The sequence below is a fragment of the Cebidichthys violaceus genome, unplaced genomic scaffold, assembly GCF_023349555.1.
Source record: "Cebidichthys violaceus isolate CVI_PGR_0920_01 unplaced genomic scaffold, fCebVio1.0.p SCAF_28, whole genome shotgun sequence".
Lineage (NCBI taxonomy): Eukaryota > Metazoa > Chordata > Actinopteri > Perciformes > Stichaeidae > Cebidichthys > Cebidichthys violaceus.
This window is the reverse complement of record NW_027176461.1, coordinates 1,801,508-1,819,250: the sequence shown is the minus strand read 5'-3', so window position 1 is coordinate 1,819,250 and position 17,743 is coordinate 1,801,508. Positions and strand designations below refer to the sequence as shown.

General features: G+C 41.1%; 1 protein-coding gene across 2 annotated transcripts in view; it reads right to left on the bottom strand.

Annotated features, from left to right (window-relative positions):
* The window catches only part of sos2 (son of sevenless homolog 2 (Drosophila)), a 33,154-nt gene that overhangs the window by 13,220 nt on the left and 2,191 nt on the right, over positions 1-17,743 (bottom strand). For both annotated transcript variants that reach the window (XM_068721539.1, XM_068721540.1), the window contains exons 2-7: positions 8,248-8,373; positions 7,947-8,078; positions 6,875-7,039; positions 6,539-6,745; positions 3,866-4,009; positions 3,371-3,481 (exon numbers count right to left, since the gene is read on the bottom strand). In XM_068721539.1, coding sequence (XP_068577640.1) covers positions 3,371-3,481; positions 3,866-4,009; positions 6,539-6,745; positions 6,875-7,039; positions 7,947-8,078; positions 8,248-8,373 — 885 coding nt within the window. The remainder of the gene's footprint in view (positions 1-3,370; positions 3,482-3,865; positions 4,010-6,538; positions 6,746-6,874; positions 7,040-7,946; positions 8,079-8,247; positions 8,374-17,743) is intronic.

Below are 17,743 nucleotides of genomic sequence, written 5' to 3'. Positions count from 1 at the left end.
ATCAGGATATCTCCAAAAATGTCCAACTATAGTTAGGATTAATTGAATACTGAATGAAAGAGTACACTGAGAAAGTATAAAGTTAAAGTAAAGGTGGTGAACTTTCAATTTGAAATAATCAAAACAATTTTGTTCCTCAAGATGGGAGAATATAGTGAAATCTAGATGTGATGCTAATGACATGCAAGTCACTTTGTTAGCTTAATCTAAGCTGCTTTGTGTTGAGTTTCGTTCTGAAGGTTTTAACAGCTAAATTTGAGTTATTCTTGCCAAAAATAGTGTTTATGTACAAACTGCATTATGAGCCAATGTAGCTTCTTTTACACAACAACAATCTGTGTTTAGATCCAGAACTACACGGAAATTTCAAAGAGATCTCAGCTTAATGTGAAGGCCACCTGATCCGAGCAGGTAAAGAAGAAATAAAGTTGATATGGAGTTGGATGACGTGTTAAAACAAGTCTCTACAGGAGCACGCATCCTTGTGACGGCAGCCTAAATATAAACACACGGTGCAGTAAGAATACGGTACAGAACAACTATGAGAACAACATGTTCCCGTTTTACAGAGGCACAGGGCTGCTTGAACCCAAGTCGTGGGTCTTTTGCCGTCTTAATTCACAGCTTATTTTCAACATGAAAAGCGCCTTGGGCCACCAGCCCCCCCACCTCCTCCACCACCTCCTCTTCTTCTTCCTCTTCTTCCTCCTCCCCAGGAGAAAAATGGCCCGCAGTGTGGCTGCCTGTTCTATTTTTAAAAGGCGATGTAATTTACCCACAATACCAGACGCTGCAGACTGCAGGGGCTGAGTGCTCGACAGACACATCCATCTGACAGAGAACGGGGAGGGGAGGGAGGAAGTCAAGAAGGATGGAGTGAGGAAGATGAGGTACGTGCAAAGAGACAAAAGCTGAAGAGGCAGAGCAGAAGAGCTGAGAATGATACTACCAGGGGTTCAATCTGCACTACAGCAAACCTGGTAATATGGATGCATTCAGACCAGGTGCTGTGGAGGACAGCGTGCATGTGACGGGTCATGTTGTTAAAAAAAAATAAAAATAAAGAGAGGAGACGAGGAGACAAACAGCCATCGGGTCGGAGATGAAACACAAAGTGAGAGAAGCTTAAATAAGATGAGCCAACGGTGCAGAAACACGGTCAGCTTGATGAAGAGGGTGGAAGGTGTGTGTGGGGTTAGAGGGGAGGCTGGTGGAGAGACACCATTACACCATCTGCCACTGGAACACACACACACACACACACACACACACACACACACACACACACACACACACACACACACACACACACACACACACACACACACACACACACACACACACACACACACACACACACACACACAAGCCTAGCAAAATTGATTTATAAAGCACCACAATAGATATCTTCTTTTGACCAGGACAAATCAAAATCTGTGGATTGTAAAGCTGATAAGTTAACCAAGTTTATTCTGCTATTTTTTGTTTTAAATTTCAATTAATCTTTTAAGTAATGCGGGGGGGAGGCAATCAGTGGCTCCAGCTTCTTAAATGTGACTACTTGATGGTTTTCTCTGGTTTGTATGATTGTCCTTTGACAACCTTTGTCTCTTCTTACAAAATATATTTATTTGGTCAGTCCTCTGAAATAGATTTCCCTCATAATGACATAATGCGAGTGAACAAAAGAAACTTTTCGAAGACGAAGAAAAACAATCAGTCGGGAAATGTGATGGCATTTTTCACCATTTTCTTCGTCTTTAGGGTTTGGACGATTGGTCAGACAAAACAATGAATTAATCAACTAATCAATTCATCAGCTGTATCTAGAATACATAAATAAATAAATAAATATTGGTACGTCAAGACAGTTCTAATGAGTCAACTAAGACAACATGTCTACCTCAGGTTATACACCGTTGTGGCCTTCAAGAAAAATAGCAAGCGAAACAATACAAGGTGTTTCTAAACGAATACAGCGGTGCTATACAGTGCAGAAACAAAGCTGTATTTTTAACTCCTGTGCCCTTTCCCCCACTCTCTTACAATGAGTACATGAAAATAAACAGTGGGTGTGGGCAATCAGAGGACAGTGCCATCAGTGTTGATCTAACTGGGGTTAGAATGGTGGTTTGAGGGTAAACACAGCGAGGCCTCAACCTGAGGTAGAGTAGCGCTGCAGGACGGTCGGTCAGCAGCAGTGTTTGTGGCGTTACTACAACGGAGCAGGAAGATGTACGGTACGTCTATTAACAAAATATCTTCATATCCATTCAAAATGACAGGTTGGCGTGAAGAACCTCGAGAGGAGCAGCAGAAAACCACCTCATACAGTAAATACCGTCCAAAACACTGCTTCATGTGAACGGTCAGACTCGCTGGTCTTTGGCCTGAGAAAACACCAGCAAAATATTTCATCTTCAAAGGCTGCCGAGCTGCACCCCATTGAGCATAATTCAATGCTATTCTTGTGAAGAATGTCCAAATAAAACAATGCGGCAGCAGTGAATAAACTGTACACAGGACGCTGGATATGTCATGACATGCCCTCAAACGATATCGGGAGGAATTCCACCAGGTTCACTTCAAAGCAAAACAGGAACAAATATTCAAGTACTGTTTGCTTGGTGGAAACACATAAATGACCCACTTATGGCTTCATATTTAAAAACAAACCTTTTCAGGTTCATGGCTTTTTTTCCTTTATAAGAAAGTTTACATTTGCGAATGACAGGAATGGACGGGACACATAACGGCTTTAATGGCTGTGAATTTAAAGTCATGGTAATTAAATGTTAAAAAATTATACCAAGACAAAAAATAATTGAAGTTAATATCAACCATTAAAGTGTTAATTACTTCCAAGCACACATAAGAAATGGAGAGTTTCTAAACATTTTCTTTTAAATATTTTATATTACATATTATTGATTGACCTTTTTAATACCTCTAAAAGGAAATCGACCAGCTAGACTACAGTGTACACCGTTATTTAGTTTTATTGAATTTGAATAACTGAAATATTCAGTGTACATTAGCCAACATAACTTCTCATTAACGACAATAGAACTATAAGTGCAATGGACAAAATGACTAAATCAGGATATATACACACACACACACACACACACACACACACACACACACACACACACACACACACACACACACACACACACACACACACACACACACACACACACACACACACACACACACACACACACACCTTATTCTTGAAGATTACTCATGACATGTCCCCCAAATGTGGATCATGATTTGAATACTTACTACTAATACTAATAATAACAAACTATCGACTTTTCTGTATTGTATTTCCTAAACGAGCCCAGATGACTGAACATCTTACCTGGAAGTAGAGGCCGGCGGTTGACCGCGCCATCAGGTTGTTGAAGTGCTCGTGGAAATCCTTACTGAGGATATCCTGAGACAGGGTCTCGTAGGGGTCGAACGCCTGCTCCTACAGACGAGGACAGAATAACTCAACAGTTAACGTCTACGACGTACCACCTGACCGTGTTCTCACACTGCGATAAGGATGCTCGGCTGCAAGCGGTACGTCAGATACAAGCTAATATCCCATGTTCAACATTAGCTGCCCGTATTTAAAGAGTATTAGTTAATGAGCTGCTAGTTTACGGCAGTGAACATTTTGCTTTTAATGGAACGTAAACAGACTTTGGTGTCATTTTTTACTATCACAAATAAAATCTCAACCTGTGGAAACCAGCGTGATTTTCATCCATTTGTATACACGTCACAATTCAAATTGGGTTAAAACGTTTGGCAACACACATCTGGAACTAATGAGTTTGAAGGTTTTTCAGGTCGGTGGGATTCGTACCTCTGCTAGATCTTCAAAGCAGCTGCCCACCAGCGGATGAGGGCTACCATCAGCCGTCATCTCCACGGCATCCTCGATCAGTCCGAGCAGCTTCACCGTCAGCTCGTGGATGTCCAGGATGTTACTGAAGATCACCTCCACATCCTGCACAACATCAGGGAAGTTAATGAAAAGGTTGGAGAGGTAGGACTGAATCCGTAAACCAACCCGGAGAGTCTGCTGCAGGGAGAGGGATTAATTACCCTACTTACCTCTTTCTACTCTTAAAAAAGGGGGAACTCCACTGAGACTGTTTACAGGCTGATTTGAGTTGCATTGTGGGTAATGTAGGAGCCATGATAAAGAAAAAGACTACATCTCTTATCTGCTGTATTAACCTGCTTCACGGTCATGATCATATACATGATAAAGAAGTTGTTCGAAAACCTTTAGTGCCCTATTTCAACAATTTCAATCAAAATTCGTTCTCCTTCTCAGAGTCATTACTCAATCAAATTTAAAAACACAGACATGATAAACACTTCACATTACAGCTCGGTAATAACATGGTAATAGTGGGGTAATAGTTTGATAATAAAGAGGTAAAAATTACTAGCGCCACCATTAATGTTTAAGGCCATGTCGAAACTTTGGTAAATTATTGAATATGTTTTGCATCGCGGCCACAGGTGTGCGACTATTTTCCTTTACACTTCAGAAATCCTCTTACCACGGGAAGCTGACAATAACGAGGGAAGTGAAGCGCATGTAAACACACTGAAGGTGTTTAACCAGAGGAGCGTGTCGCAAGGTGTTGCTGAAAGAGCTCCCATTCCCGGCCTCCCTCTCTTAGATAAACATGGCCTTAAAAAAAAAAATAGTGTTGGGAGTGAGCACTAAACAACAACATGCTTTAAGGGAATCATTATTCAAGCAGACGAGAGCCCTAAAATAGCAGCGAGTGATTATCGACTGCTAAAGTCTGAATAGAAGTTCGGTCCTGTCATTATTTGACCGTAACACTTTCTTGACATCTCCCGAGTAATTTCAGATTACGCTGCGTTTCAACAGACATAATTGAGGTTATTTTGGCGAGGGCTGCAGATGTTGTTCCTGTCTCAGCATAATTACATGTTCTGCATTCCACTGGGCCTCACAAAGGTTTATCCTCCTCACCCAAATCATACCGCAAATTACCCAACCCAAAATATGCAAAGCCACAGCAACCCATTACACTCAAATTTCCATTCACTTCCTCTCAACCCATAGACCCGCTGTTCAACTCCTTACTCATACGTTTTCCTTTCTGTTCCGGAGAACTCGGTGCACTTAATTGCCATATTAGACAACATGTAATTGGTAATTTGTTTCTTTGGTTAACCTTCTGTGACAGATACCAATGTGTATTTACTGGAGGGGTCAGAGAGCATGGGCGGTGTCTCAGGAGATGGTACAAAGCAGACACGGACACATTGTCCGTTCCAACGTTCTGCATGCAGGATGATTTCTCTGGCTGGTCGTCGATCAGAAAAGACAAACGTCTGTTATCTCAGATAAAAGATTAGAGAGTAATTTGGTATTTGTTCTGTCTGCAGTGTGCAGACAGAACAAATCAAAGCAACATTTAAAGGGAAAGTGGAAAAATAAAGTCAGGCTGTCTCTTCTCCAGGTTTAATAACATAACTGTAAAATCTGTTTGGGTATTTCAAAGTGCTTCCTGATGCTGATTACCAGTTAGCCGATTAGAGTTTCAGTTGTAATCTTTAAATGTTCTTACGCTGGATTTGGCTGAAATTGCTTTGTAATTAGGTTCACAGTTAGTGAACTTAACTTGTTGTTAAAAAGCTGGCTTCAGAGTGAGCTGGCAGCAGCTACTGTATTCAGCACAACAGCTGTGCTGAATCCATTTGTAATCCAATACTAACATTGTGGATCAGCCATTATTTTACACTTGTTTAATAAGAAACATCTAGAGTTACTGGTGTAGTATATTACCAATCCTATAAACAGCGTTGAGCTGTTGTAAAAAGTAAAAAGTTCATCATTATTTTCTGATCTGCTCTCCTTTATCAAGCTTTCAAAGAGGTGATAATTCATTTTTATGTTTCAAACGATATTACCTGAAAAATATATATTTTAAATATATATATTTTTCAAGATAAACTTTACAGAGTGACAAGTCAAGCTTTTATTAGCTGACTGTGCTCGCGTAATTTCCCCGCTGCAGGACTAATAAAGGAATATCTTATCTTGTCGGCATTTCCTGTGGTTGTTTCACAGTAACCTACGTCTGCCTTCACAGAAAAAACACATTCATTATTAAATATATATATATACAGAAAGTTCTATGTGATTATCAACAGTAGCGTCACAAGTTAACCTAAACGTATTGCAGCAATAGAATAGTGGAGTATGTGGGCTCCTACTGTGACAACTAAAAAGGCAAAATGATGCATGGTGGCACCACATCATGAATAACGAATGATTCTAATAAAAACTAAATATACAGTCGATTACTACTGTCCACTGTGCTAACTAGTGGTTTTAGTAGCTGATGAAACTCCTTGTCAGCAAATGGGAAAACAATGTGTGAAAATAGGATGGTGATGATTCAATTTTAGTCTGTATTCCAGGTATTATAAGACATATCGCAATTTTGACATCTTTTGAATTCACTGTGCAGGTCTTCCTCACCTGAGGCGTGAAGATTTTCGGGTTGGACAGGAAGTGCTGGCGGAACACTTTGATGATGAGGTCGAGCTCTCGCAGGTATTGCCGCTCCTCTGCGATTTCAAGCCTCACCAGGTCGTCATACGTGAGCTCCCCGGAGGACGATGGCTCCTCTGTGCACTGAGACATCAAGCCGATGTCCTCCTCCTGGTCAAACATGTCCATCAACACCTGGAAACAAATAACGGGAAACGATGAATCAAGGGTCAAAGCCATTGTCCTGTATGACGTTTCACACACGCCCAAAACCTGCATCCATCAAACTGGGTGTCAGCTTTTCTTTCCCTCACGTATTCTCACCTTGTCTGCACACATGGACACCTTGATGTCCTGCTGGCTGATTTCATAGTGACGAATGTTGCCGACGTAGTTGCCCGCCAGTTTCAGTATGTCTGCTGATATGTATTCAAGCACAGCCACGATGTACAGGGAAACATGGTAGTCCACTTTATAGCCCAAAACCTCCTGTTGGGGGGGAAAAAATAGAAAAACAACGTAGTAAGTATTCAACATGGGTTAAACAGCAGTTCAAAATGATTCCTAGTATCTGTCTGAGCCTGCATGAAGGACCAGACCAGACCTGAACCAGAGTCCTGCATCGGGTCAGGTACCTGCAGAGTGACCCGTAAAAATAAAGGTGATTCACAGGTGGTATTCTGTCTTAATTATATTTCCAGGTTTAGTTCTGGGTAAAACAAAGAACATGCTGGTCGAATGAAAATAAACAGATTAAAATAATGAATAGGCAAAAAGGCTATTAAGATAAAATTAAAATTAAAATAATTTAATGTTTTAATACTTGGATTGCTTGTGTGTCAGCTCTCCATTCTGCACCATCTGGAATATGAGAGCCGATTCAATCAACAAGCACGTTAAAAGTATTTCCTGAATTATCTTTGTTTTTTAAAATATTATCTTTGTTTTGAATGTATGACGGCCAAAAAGATCACTTCAAACGTGCCGCCTGACCAAATCATTTGAACAGGGAATGGTTATTATAGGATTTTTAGTGTCGGGCCGTGGATCTTGTGTTGGGTTGCAGAACTAATTGGTAAAATGTGTGGGTGGCTGAGGTATTGCATGTCGCGGTGCTGAGGCAGGAGACGGGTCAGGAGTCTGGTCTGAACCAAGCTGTCAAAACAGCAAAATAAATTGGATTACAAATATTTCCCAGCGACTGCCGTAACTTTCTGGCACTTGCGTCAGAGTTAACGACATCTAATGAGATCGTGAACCCGGCTACCGTCTAGATTCTGTGAACCGAAACACGCCTTTCAACCTAAATAATGTGGCTGTAAAAATGCAGGATTTTGGGAGTGTTTATCTTTATGTGACTGTTAGAGAAACTGTTGTGGTCTTCAGGAGTCTTTACCTTCAGCAGTGGGTGTATCTTGTCCACAGGGAGAAGTAAAGGGTTTCTCCTCTTGCGTTTCTCAATAGCCGACTGGGCGTCGGCAATCGCCCACTTATCTATCGGGTGGGGGAAAGTTTTCTGGACACGTTCCTGGAAAAAAGGAAAATTACTCTCTTAACACATGATCAATTTGGAAGCATTAAGGTGATTGAAAGCTGCAAGTATTCAATTAGTTACGTGGAATGCTGCTGTGGTAGCACGTGCTTCCTAAATTGCATTTTGTCAATTTCCAACTCATCATGAATAGTCAGAGGCTTACCTCTACGTCCTGCACGGAGCGAGGCTGGGCCACACACAGCATGCTGAGCAGCTGCAGGATCAGCTCCTCGATGTGCTGCAGGGCGTCCTCCTTCGCCATGAGGTTCGGGTGGACCTGCTTCTGAACCTGAATGCGAAGACACAAACGTATGAGAAGAGATGAGAGGCAGCGAGAATGAGGCAAAAGCATCCTGTAACTCCAAAACTGGAGTTATTGGTTTTCATCGCCTTCACTAAGAGAATAAAAACGTCTTTCTTCTGCACCGCTCACATGATCTCGACTGAAACTGTGTAATATGTGAAACTGATTACAACACCTGGTATGATGCACCTAAATTAGGCTCAGGTCACATTCAATGGCGTCAAAGCAGCAAGTACAGGCAGCGACTAAGAGAACCCAAACACCATATCTTGGATATATTGGTGGTTTTCCCATGTTTCAGCCAATAACTACAAATCATACATCATTTTCATTTTCATTATAGCTGGTAATTTTCTTATCGTACTAAGTAAAGTGAGTAAAAGCGGCTGCCTGGAAGGCAGGAAACTAATAGAAAACATATGAAACACGTGAAGTTTGCTCTGCTGTAATATAAAGTATACAAGATTTGTCACTTTTGGGCCAAAGCCCACAAATCCACCAGCAACTGTGTGTGAAATCTGGCTGCACACCACCGATAAATCTACTCAAGGCAAATATTCAGCCTCAAATTAGGCTGAAAGACACTTCTAAAACAATAAATCTGTCAACAAATATTATCTCCATATAAACGGAATGAGATATGCGTTTAAAAAGGTCTCGTTGTGGGACTCCTGAGGGTGGAACCAGCCAAACAGAAGGTGTGGTTTTAGGTGCAAACAGCAGAGAAGGTGTGGCTTCACCAGGTCTACAAGTGGAAGACATGAACACCCCCCCCCCCCCCCCTTCCCACCCTCCCACCTCCCAAAAGTTGTCGTCATTCGGGCCGTGCCCTCTCGCAGGAATGCTGTCAGTTGAGATACTATTATAGCACCCAAAGCAGACTTAGAGGGGGAGAGGAGAAGAAAAAAAAAGGGCTGAGAGAGAACGAGAGGAGAGCGGTGGATACACAGACAGACTAACATTTACTATGCACTCACTGAAGCCAGGCCTGTTCACATGCTAGTGATGGAATTACCCTGGCATATAGTAAAGTGGGGCATTATGATGACAAAACGTTGCCCCCGGATTTAGGAATGTGAGAGGAGAGTTAAAAGGTCAACGCAGGCCAAGCTTTATGCATTCTTGTGCTCTGACATCACAGAGACGCAGTGACGGGCAGGATGTCCCCTCGGTCTCAAGTCTAAGGCCATCGGGTGAATTTAAAGGTGAAATTCTCACTTAGGGCTTTATAAAAGACCCCCTAGCTCCTCAAGATCTGTTTTGGATTCAAATTATGATTCATTAACTACATTCAGATGCTTCTTAATTTAAGAGATGGAAAATGTGAAGTCTCGTTTACGTCATTTCTGTTTTGATGCACACTCACAAGACTTAACAGTTATAAATAAGCCACAAGTATAAACTCTACGCGGAAAAAATTAGACTTCAAAGCAGAAGTAGGTTGTGAGATATATTCTCTCGACCGCAAATAGGCACTTGACCAAATTCCACAGGACACCAGGAGCGGTGAGTCACGGCACTGAAAGTACGGGGGTTTCCCTCGACTCCATTCACAGAATAGTTGGCCCGTTTGCGAGAGGCCCACGTCCAACAAGTGTCGTCTATCTGCAACAATGTCAGGATGAGACACGGGGCGACAAAAGTACACTAATCTCAACCTAACTTGACTGAAAGTGAATTCAAATACAATACATGCAACTGTTGTAAGGGTACCAAATGAGCTGCTGACACAAGTCGGTACAGACTTTGTTCCTGCTTGTAGAGCTCAAACAATTAGTAAATTAATAGAAAAATAATCTGCAATAAATGTGATCATTTTAGATTGTCTGAAGTCAAATTTTCAAGCAAAAATCCCCCAAAATTCACTGGTTCCAGCTTCTAACATGCCAATATTTTCTGTATTTCTTAGGGGTTTTTTATATTAATGAGCTGAATATCTTTGGGATTTGGATTAAATCGATAATAAAATTGACATTCATGTAATCATTTAAGTCTTTTATGGCGGGGGGGGGGGGGAGTGTGACAACAATTGAGTAGTACCAGTTCCTAAAATATAAATAAGTTATAGCTGTCTAAGCCTTATACAATATTAAACTGTATATCTTTGTGTTTTGGATTGTTGGTTGAACAATAAGACATTTAAACGTGTCACTTTGGACTGGAAATTGTAACTTTTTCTCAACCAAACAAATCAAATAATTGTCAGACTAATGGATAATAAAATAATCATTAGTTGCAGCCTTGCCTGCATGGCTAATTCATTAATTACACTTCTATAGAAAGCATTTAAGAATCAATGTTCCTGACTGACAGTTTGAAATGACACTATGAGCTGCTCTCGGTGAAGCTGTCAGCTCTGCTTGATGACGACGTCTAAATTGAGGAGTGAATGCAGAGCGGGGCCATGTGCAGGTATGACTGCTGCTCAGAGTATTTACAGTACCACTGAAACGTGATCCTAATGGGTGATGGAGGCAGCATGCTCTAATATAGTTGGCGGCGGACATTGAAGTAAGCGCAAGCAAAGTGAAAGCAACCGAGTGGAAAAACAGCAGGGGAACTCCTGAATTTGGAAAGCACTCAAAACATCAGAGACAACAAGAGACACCAGAGAAACTGCTTTTCTGCTGCAGAAGCACGACAGCAGGTGAATTCCAAACATCTTCCCTCATTACTGTGAATGTGCACCAATTATTTTCAGTATCGATTTATCAGTTGATTATTTTCTCAATTCATTGTTTAGTGCATCATAAAATGTAGTAATAAATAATTTAAAGTTTGCAATCACAGAAGACTAAGAATACAGGCATAATGTTTGCTTATCAAAATGATTCAAATCAAGTAACCGAATAATAAACAACTTGTTTCAGTTGTGATTACAATAAGAGGTCATTTCAAATCAAAATAAAATATACAGTATATTTTCACATTGCAACATTATAAGGAAAATCAATTGAGAAGTTTTTAATAAATACTTAACTATATGAAATGTATATTTTTGGCTAATCCAGCATATTAAATACCTGACACATCAGAGCACTTCAGCACATTGATGGAAATCATACATGTTAAAGGGATAATTACCTGGAACCAAATGTCAATTACTGTGTTTGTTGATAAATAATCAGCAACTATATTGATCATTGAATCATTGTTTTTGTCAATTTTCCAGCAAAAATGCCAAATATTTGCTGGTTCTAGCTTCTAAATTAAGAGGATTTACTTCTTTTCCTATTTTACATATAATGGTGAAGTGAATACAGCATATTTCACCCTTTTCTGACATTTTACTAAAAAGATGAACCTATTAAATCCAGAAAATAATGGGCAAACTAATCAATAATGAAAATATTTGTTATTTGCTGGAGTAGACATTTATTTTTGTATATATGTAAAATTGTCTCATGGTATAAATTGTCACGGGCCGCCTGATTGTAAATTTATCTTTAGTTTTTTTGGCTATTTATCAGACAATACAATCAATTTAAAGACATCCCCTTGGGCTATTATGACATTCTATAGATGAAACAATTGGTCAATTAAAACAAAAACTATATATATATATATATATATATATATATAAATAAATAAATAAATAATATTTCCCACTCTACCACTGCATGTATGCAAAGACTTTAAAACGAGCAGTCTCTTGATCATATGTGAGCTTTCATGCACATCCTTCTGTGCCATGTTAAGGTGTTCAGTTTCATGGGTCAGTTCCATTAAGAAGAGAAAGGCAGAGAAAGTGTACAGGAAGTCCCATTGCTCACCCCCCCTCACCCGTCCGTCCGTCCATCCCTCCCTCCCTCCAACCCCCTCCACCCCCCAATGCCTTGCTCTCTACCCACACAGAGCAAAGCCCCCGGGGGAGAGCAGATCATAGAAGCAGACAGAGGTATTGATGTACTTGTACGAGGAGGCAGCAGCAGCAGTACGCGTACTACAAACCGACTGGAGCGGAGCCAAAGTCAGAGGAGGCAAAGCCAGGATCCACTTACTGACAAAAACTACCAAAGAAAAAAAAAAACCACCTGGCTGATGTTTAACCTCAGATTCTTATAGAAACATTTGTGTATCCATGTCTAGCAAGAAGACCACCTACTGAGCAGAAACTGATCCATGAATGAACCAACTGCCATTGTCAATAAAAATCACAGAGAAGGGCTTTCCTTAAAAAAATGGACCAAAAACTGTCAACAGTTAAACAAGTGATGAAACAAATAGCTGATTAATTGATCTGCTGAGAACAACTTTGATGTTATTTACTTGTTAAAGTCGCGCTTACATATAGCTTCTGAAACATGATAATTCAATATAGGGCTGTGATTTTGATTATCTTAACTATCAATAATCTGCAGATTTGTTTGTCTCTATGCATGCATTAGAGTGTTTTATGCTTTAAAAGCCTGGAATGCAAATTAGCAACAGTTAATGTTTATCACAATAGTTGACTAATTGAATAATCAACAAATTGTTGTAGCTTCAATTTGAGGCTTTTTTCAGTTTTATATTGTTGTGAATTAAATAAAATTAGGTTTTTGTTTATTTATTTATATATTTTTGGACATGTACGAAACAATAAAAAGAATAAGAGGAAGAAATCGATCAACAGGTTTATGGATGATAACGGTTTAATTGCCGTCGTATACAAGTGTCTCCATTTGAAGCAAAGCAGAGCACACACAGAGCAGAAGGGGTTAAATGTAATTTTCTAAAACTGATCAAAGAACTTACTAAACTGTCAGAAGGATAAAACAAGACTTTGCTTAAAGAGTATTAAATACATATTATCATGCACATTTTAGCCTTTATATTTTAAGTGTTTAACCTGATCTGGGTCATGCATTAACAAATATTTCAAGAATACGATTGTATTAGTTACTGTACATTAGCACAGTATCTTAAACATAACATTGTAGAACATGCTCAGCCGCAACGCGCTGAAATAATGAGCTCTGACAGAAAACAATAGAGCAGACTGTGTAGCTCACAAGTGAAAGTTAAGGGGGAAAATCTAATCGTTCAAATGGAAAAGCACACACAGCATTTCTCCAAATCTCCGAACCGTGGACATTTTACCTCAAAAAGAAGATGTTATTACCCAAAAAGTGCAACATCATCAAAAGAGTTTGGCCAGTCATGGAAACTGTAGCAAGGAGCTGATGCATATATGAAAAGATATTTCAGAAACTGTGTAGTTACTCATTGTATTATGTGTAATGAAGAGGTACAGGTCACCTTTTTACTCAGCTTGCACTGTAGTAAAACTAAAATCCTGCACGTTTCAGCTGACACACACACACACACACACACACACACACACACACACACACACACACACACACACACACACACACACACACACACACACACACACACACACACACAGAAAAGTTGGAGGTAATAATAGAGGCCGGACAGTGTTAATACAGGGTTAACATTTCTAATTCAATTGATTATTCTCCTGGCTGTGTATAAGGGGCTGCATCAGGCTCAGGTTGCAGGTAATGTGGCTTTCTTGCCTGTGTGTCTGTGCGCGTGGTGGCAAGGTGGGGGTGGGGCTTGTTATTATACCCGAGCATGTGTCACTGTTTGTGATTCATGCCATGACATCATCTGCCATTACAACCAGACTGTCTGGGGAACCATAGGCCAGCCAGAGATCAACTCTGAGACAACAGGCGCGTGCGCACACGCACGCGCACACACACACACACACACACACACACACACACACACACACACACACACACACACACACACACACACACACACACACACACACACACACAGAGACAAACACAGCTAATCTTTGGACACACAGAAACAGAAACAAACACACGGCGCAAGACATAAGGTGGATGACAAACAAACATACATGAACACAAGGAAATGCAAATTCAGAACACACACACACACACACACACACACCCACCCACCCACCCACCCACCCACACCCACACCCACACCCACACCCACAACATTTCAGCAGCCCTCTTCACACTCACACCATGAAGACAATGGATGGTGGACGTGCCGTCGACAGCCATGACCCAGGACTGACCCGACCCAGTGACCCCTGCCTGCCTTCATCCACCCATCCTCCGTCTGAACCCCCGCCTGAGGACGGACTGACGTTCGCAGACTTGATTCAATATTCTAGGATGGGTGGAGAACGCGCGTATTAACCGGCCCGGCTCTTGTCGACGGCGCGGTGCACAGGACGTGCAACCCGTTACCAGGAGCGTCCAGTCAACACACAAAGCTCGTCTGAAAGACGTGACAACGTGCTGCACGACACCTTGTGTATTCTCCACCCTTGTCCCTGCAGATCACAATACATGACATATGACCAGGATCAAATTAAAATATATTATATATACATTCCCTGCTACTTAAGGCGCAGACCATGAAAGGCAACATCTCTGGTTCGAGTCCACCCGAGTGACCTTTGTTGCATTATATCAGACCTGATCTCTTCATCCTCTCATTTCACCTCTCAACTTTGTCATAAATGCATTTGAATAGAATACAAATAAAAAATAAATCATTAAATACAAATCTGCTCAAAAAATACATTGAGAAAAAGTGACCTAATAGTTGCAGAGAGCATGTATAAAGTCACATCAGTTAGAATAACTATGTATTTACTTTCTGTACTTTGCAAGCTAAAGTGGACTTTATCTTTTATCTTACAATGATCCAACTTAATGAATATATGGAGTACAGAGACAATACTGCTGTAAAATGTAATCTAATTTTGTGTGAAATACAGCAGTCGCTTTAGGTCACCGGGTCAGTCACTCCTTTAAGTGAAAGTTTCTTTATCCAGCTTGACGACAGATCAAAGATAAGATGGATATGAGGCAATAAAAATAAACAAAAACGGTTTCTGACATATGACAAGACCAGTTTCTGATACCAGGCACTTTATAAAATGTCAAATACTTTCTTGACTCAACCTGTCTAATTCTGAAGTGACAACAGCTCAGTGTAGCCTGGATGAAAGTGGAGGCAAGACCCACTGACTAAAATAAAAAAAGACCTCAGCTGTAAGTTTGGGCCTGTTGTGAAGTCACCCAGTCAGAATTGTAAGCAACTACTCAGGCTAAGAAGATTAAAGAGGCAACACACACACACACACACACACACACACACACACACACACACACACACACACACACACACACACACACACACACACAGAGAACAACAACAAAGTATGCTTGTAACCCGACCAATCTCAGCTTTAAATGTTGGCCCGTGAAGCCCTGTGAACTCTGCAGTGCTGCGCTAACTCAACACGGCGATGGAATGAAACCGTAGCCAGCAATGCTCTGGCCTTCCTCCCGATGCCAGTGAAACAGCAGAGCTGGGGAATGCTCAGCTATTATCAACACCGGCATGTCGGGGGGGCTGGATGACGCTCTTGCATATCATCGGGCACGAGCCGCAGTGATCAAGAATAGCAGGGACCGACGTTGAAATGTCATGTTGATATTATAAAAGCCTTATTCTGCTCCATGTGGTCATTCAAACTTATCTTTGCAGTATCTACATTTGACAGAGAGATGACAGGAAACAAGTGAGAGAGAGGTTCACAGCCAAACTGGGACGTTGTGGTTAACGGTCGATGTATTAGCCGACTACGACTTCAAGTCTCAGGTACTTCACATCCATAAAAATAGAATACGCTGCGGTCATTTGACGAGTACAAAAGAAAATGCAGATTTTTGTTAGTTGTTATAAACACAAAACATGTCAGTGTTCAGTAAAGAGTGTAGAAGTGAATCGATGTCTATGAAGGCCAAGTCAGACTCTGTCTTACCTACGAGATAAACGGCCAGTCAGCATGGCGGGTCTACAAACACACGACCAATTGATCATTGATACAGTTGGCGATTAATTTTCTGCCAATTGAGTAATTGTTTTATTCCTACAATCATCTGTCTGATTTCACAGCAATCTGTAAAATATCAGTATATAGACTGTGGCCGAGTAATTGTCATTTATGACGCAATTCATCAAGTGACCACCTGTGAAACTACCTCCCTGGTTGATCACAAAGTTACTTCCCTCCTCTGAGGAGAGTCTACCTATCAACAGGTTCTCTTTAATCTTTCCTCTTAACAATAATCCAGATCATTCTCAGGGATGGAGTCATCCACCACGGCTCCTTCTGACAAGGAACCCCCCCCCACCCACCCACCCACCGGACAGCTGTGAAAAACAGCGAGTCACAGTCCGTCAAAACCATAACAAACCTCTCTTGCGTCAATCTCTGACAGGCTTTCCCTCCGGCAGTTGTGTAACAAGTTGAGACAATGAAACCGCGGCCCACCACCTGCTCGCTCAGTTTCACCCGATTCATCGGCCCGTATCTACCGTGTAATGGATAACTGAGAGAAAGAAAGGGGTTGTGTTATTTATAAAACACGCTGTTGCTACACGGCTAAAGCCATGACAGGTCTCTGTAGACACTTTGTGTTTCTAAAATGAATGAATTCTATGTCATAATTGGCTACAAAAAGGGGGAAGGAAGAGCAGATCGCTTGTGCCCATAACTGATCTCAGAGCAGAAGTCTAAAGTGGGCGCTTGATTAGCTGCACTTAAAACAAAGAGGGCAGTTAAACAACTTCATCAAAGCACAGTTCAAGAAGTTAGAGACACTGAGAAATCTATGTTGGAGTACAGACATCTTTCATGCTTTGAAAATAAACATGGTTCGCAGTACTTCTACATCTATGTCAGAGAACTCAAATATTGCAGCATATTCAACTGCTTTCCAAATAAGTCAACATGCTGAGAAGTTCCTACTAATAGTACTGTATTATAAAAGCCTACCACATGTAGTCTTGTCTCAAGTTCAACAACTGACAGGTAAAACCGTGTTAATGAAATATTGATCAACAGTGATAAATGTGCATTTTCTAGTGTTTTTTATGTGTCAGAGGGTAGGCTTTGGGCATGAAGGGATGTGTCAGAAATGGAGAAACATGAACAGTGAACTGGTTGGATTACGAGGTGCGGGTCTTAAGTGACTGCTGCTGTTTGGCTGAACAAACCTCCGTCGGGTCACAAAGCAGCACTTTTTACTGTGCCATCCTAATGTACCATTCCATTATAGTATGGAAACTGAGCAAAAGATGTCCCGTCTCTACTTTCCACAACAGTCCATGCCCCTCTTTTAACCCATCAGTGGCTCTTTTGGGCTCCAAACACATCAGGAAACGTAAACATATGAAGGAATCTTGACAGGACCTTGTGGGTATGCGCATGCGCGCGCGCACACACACACACACACACACACACACACACACACACACACACACACACACACACACACACACA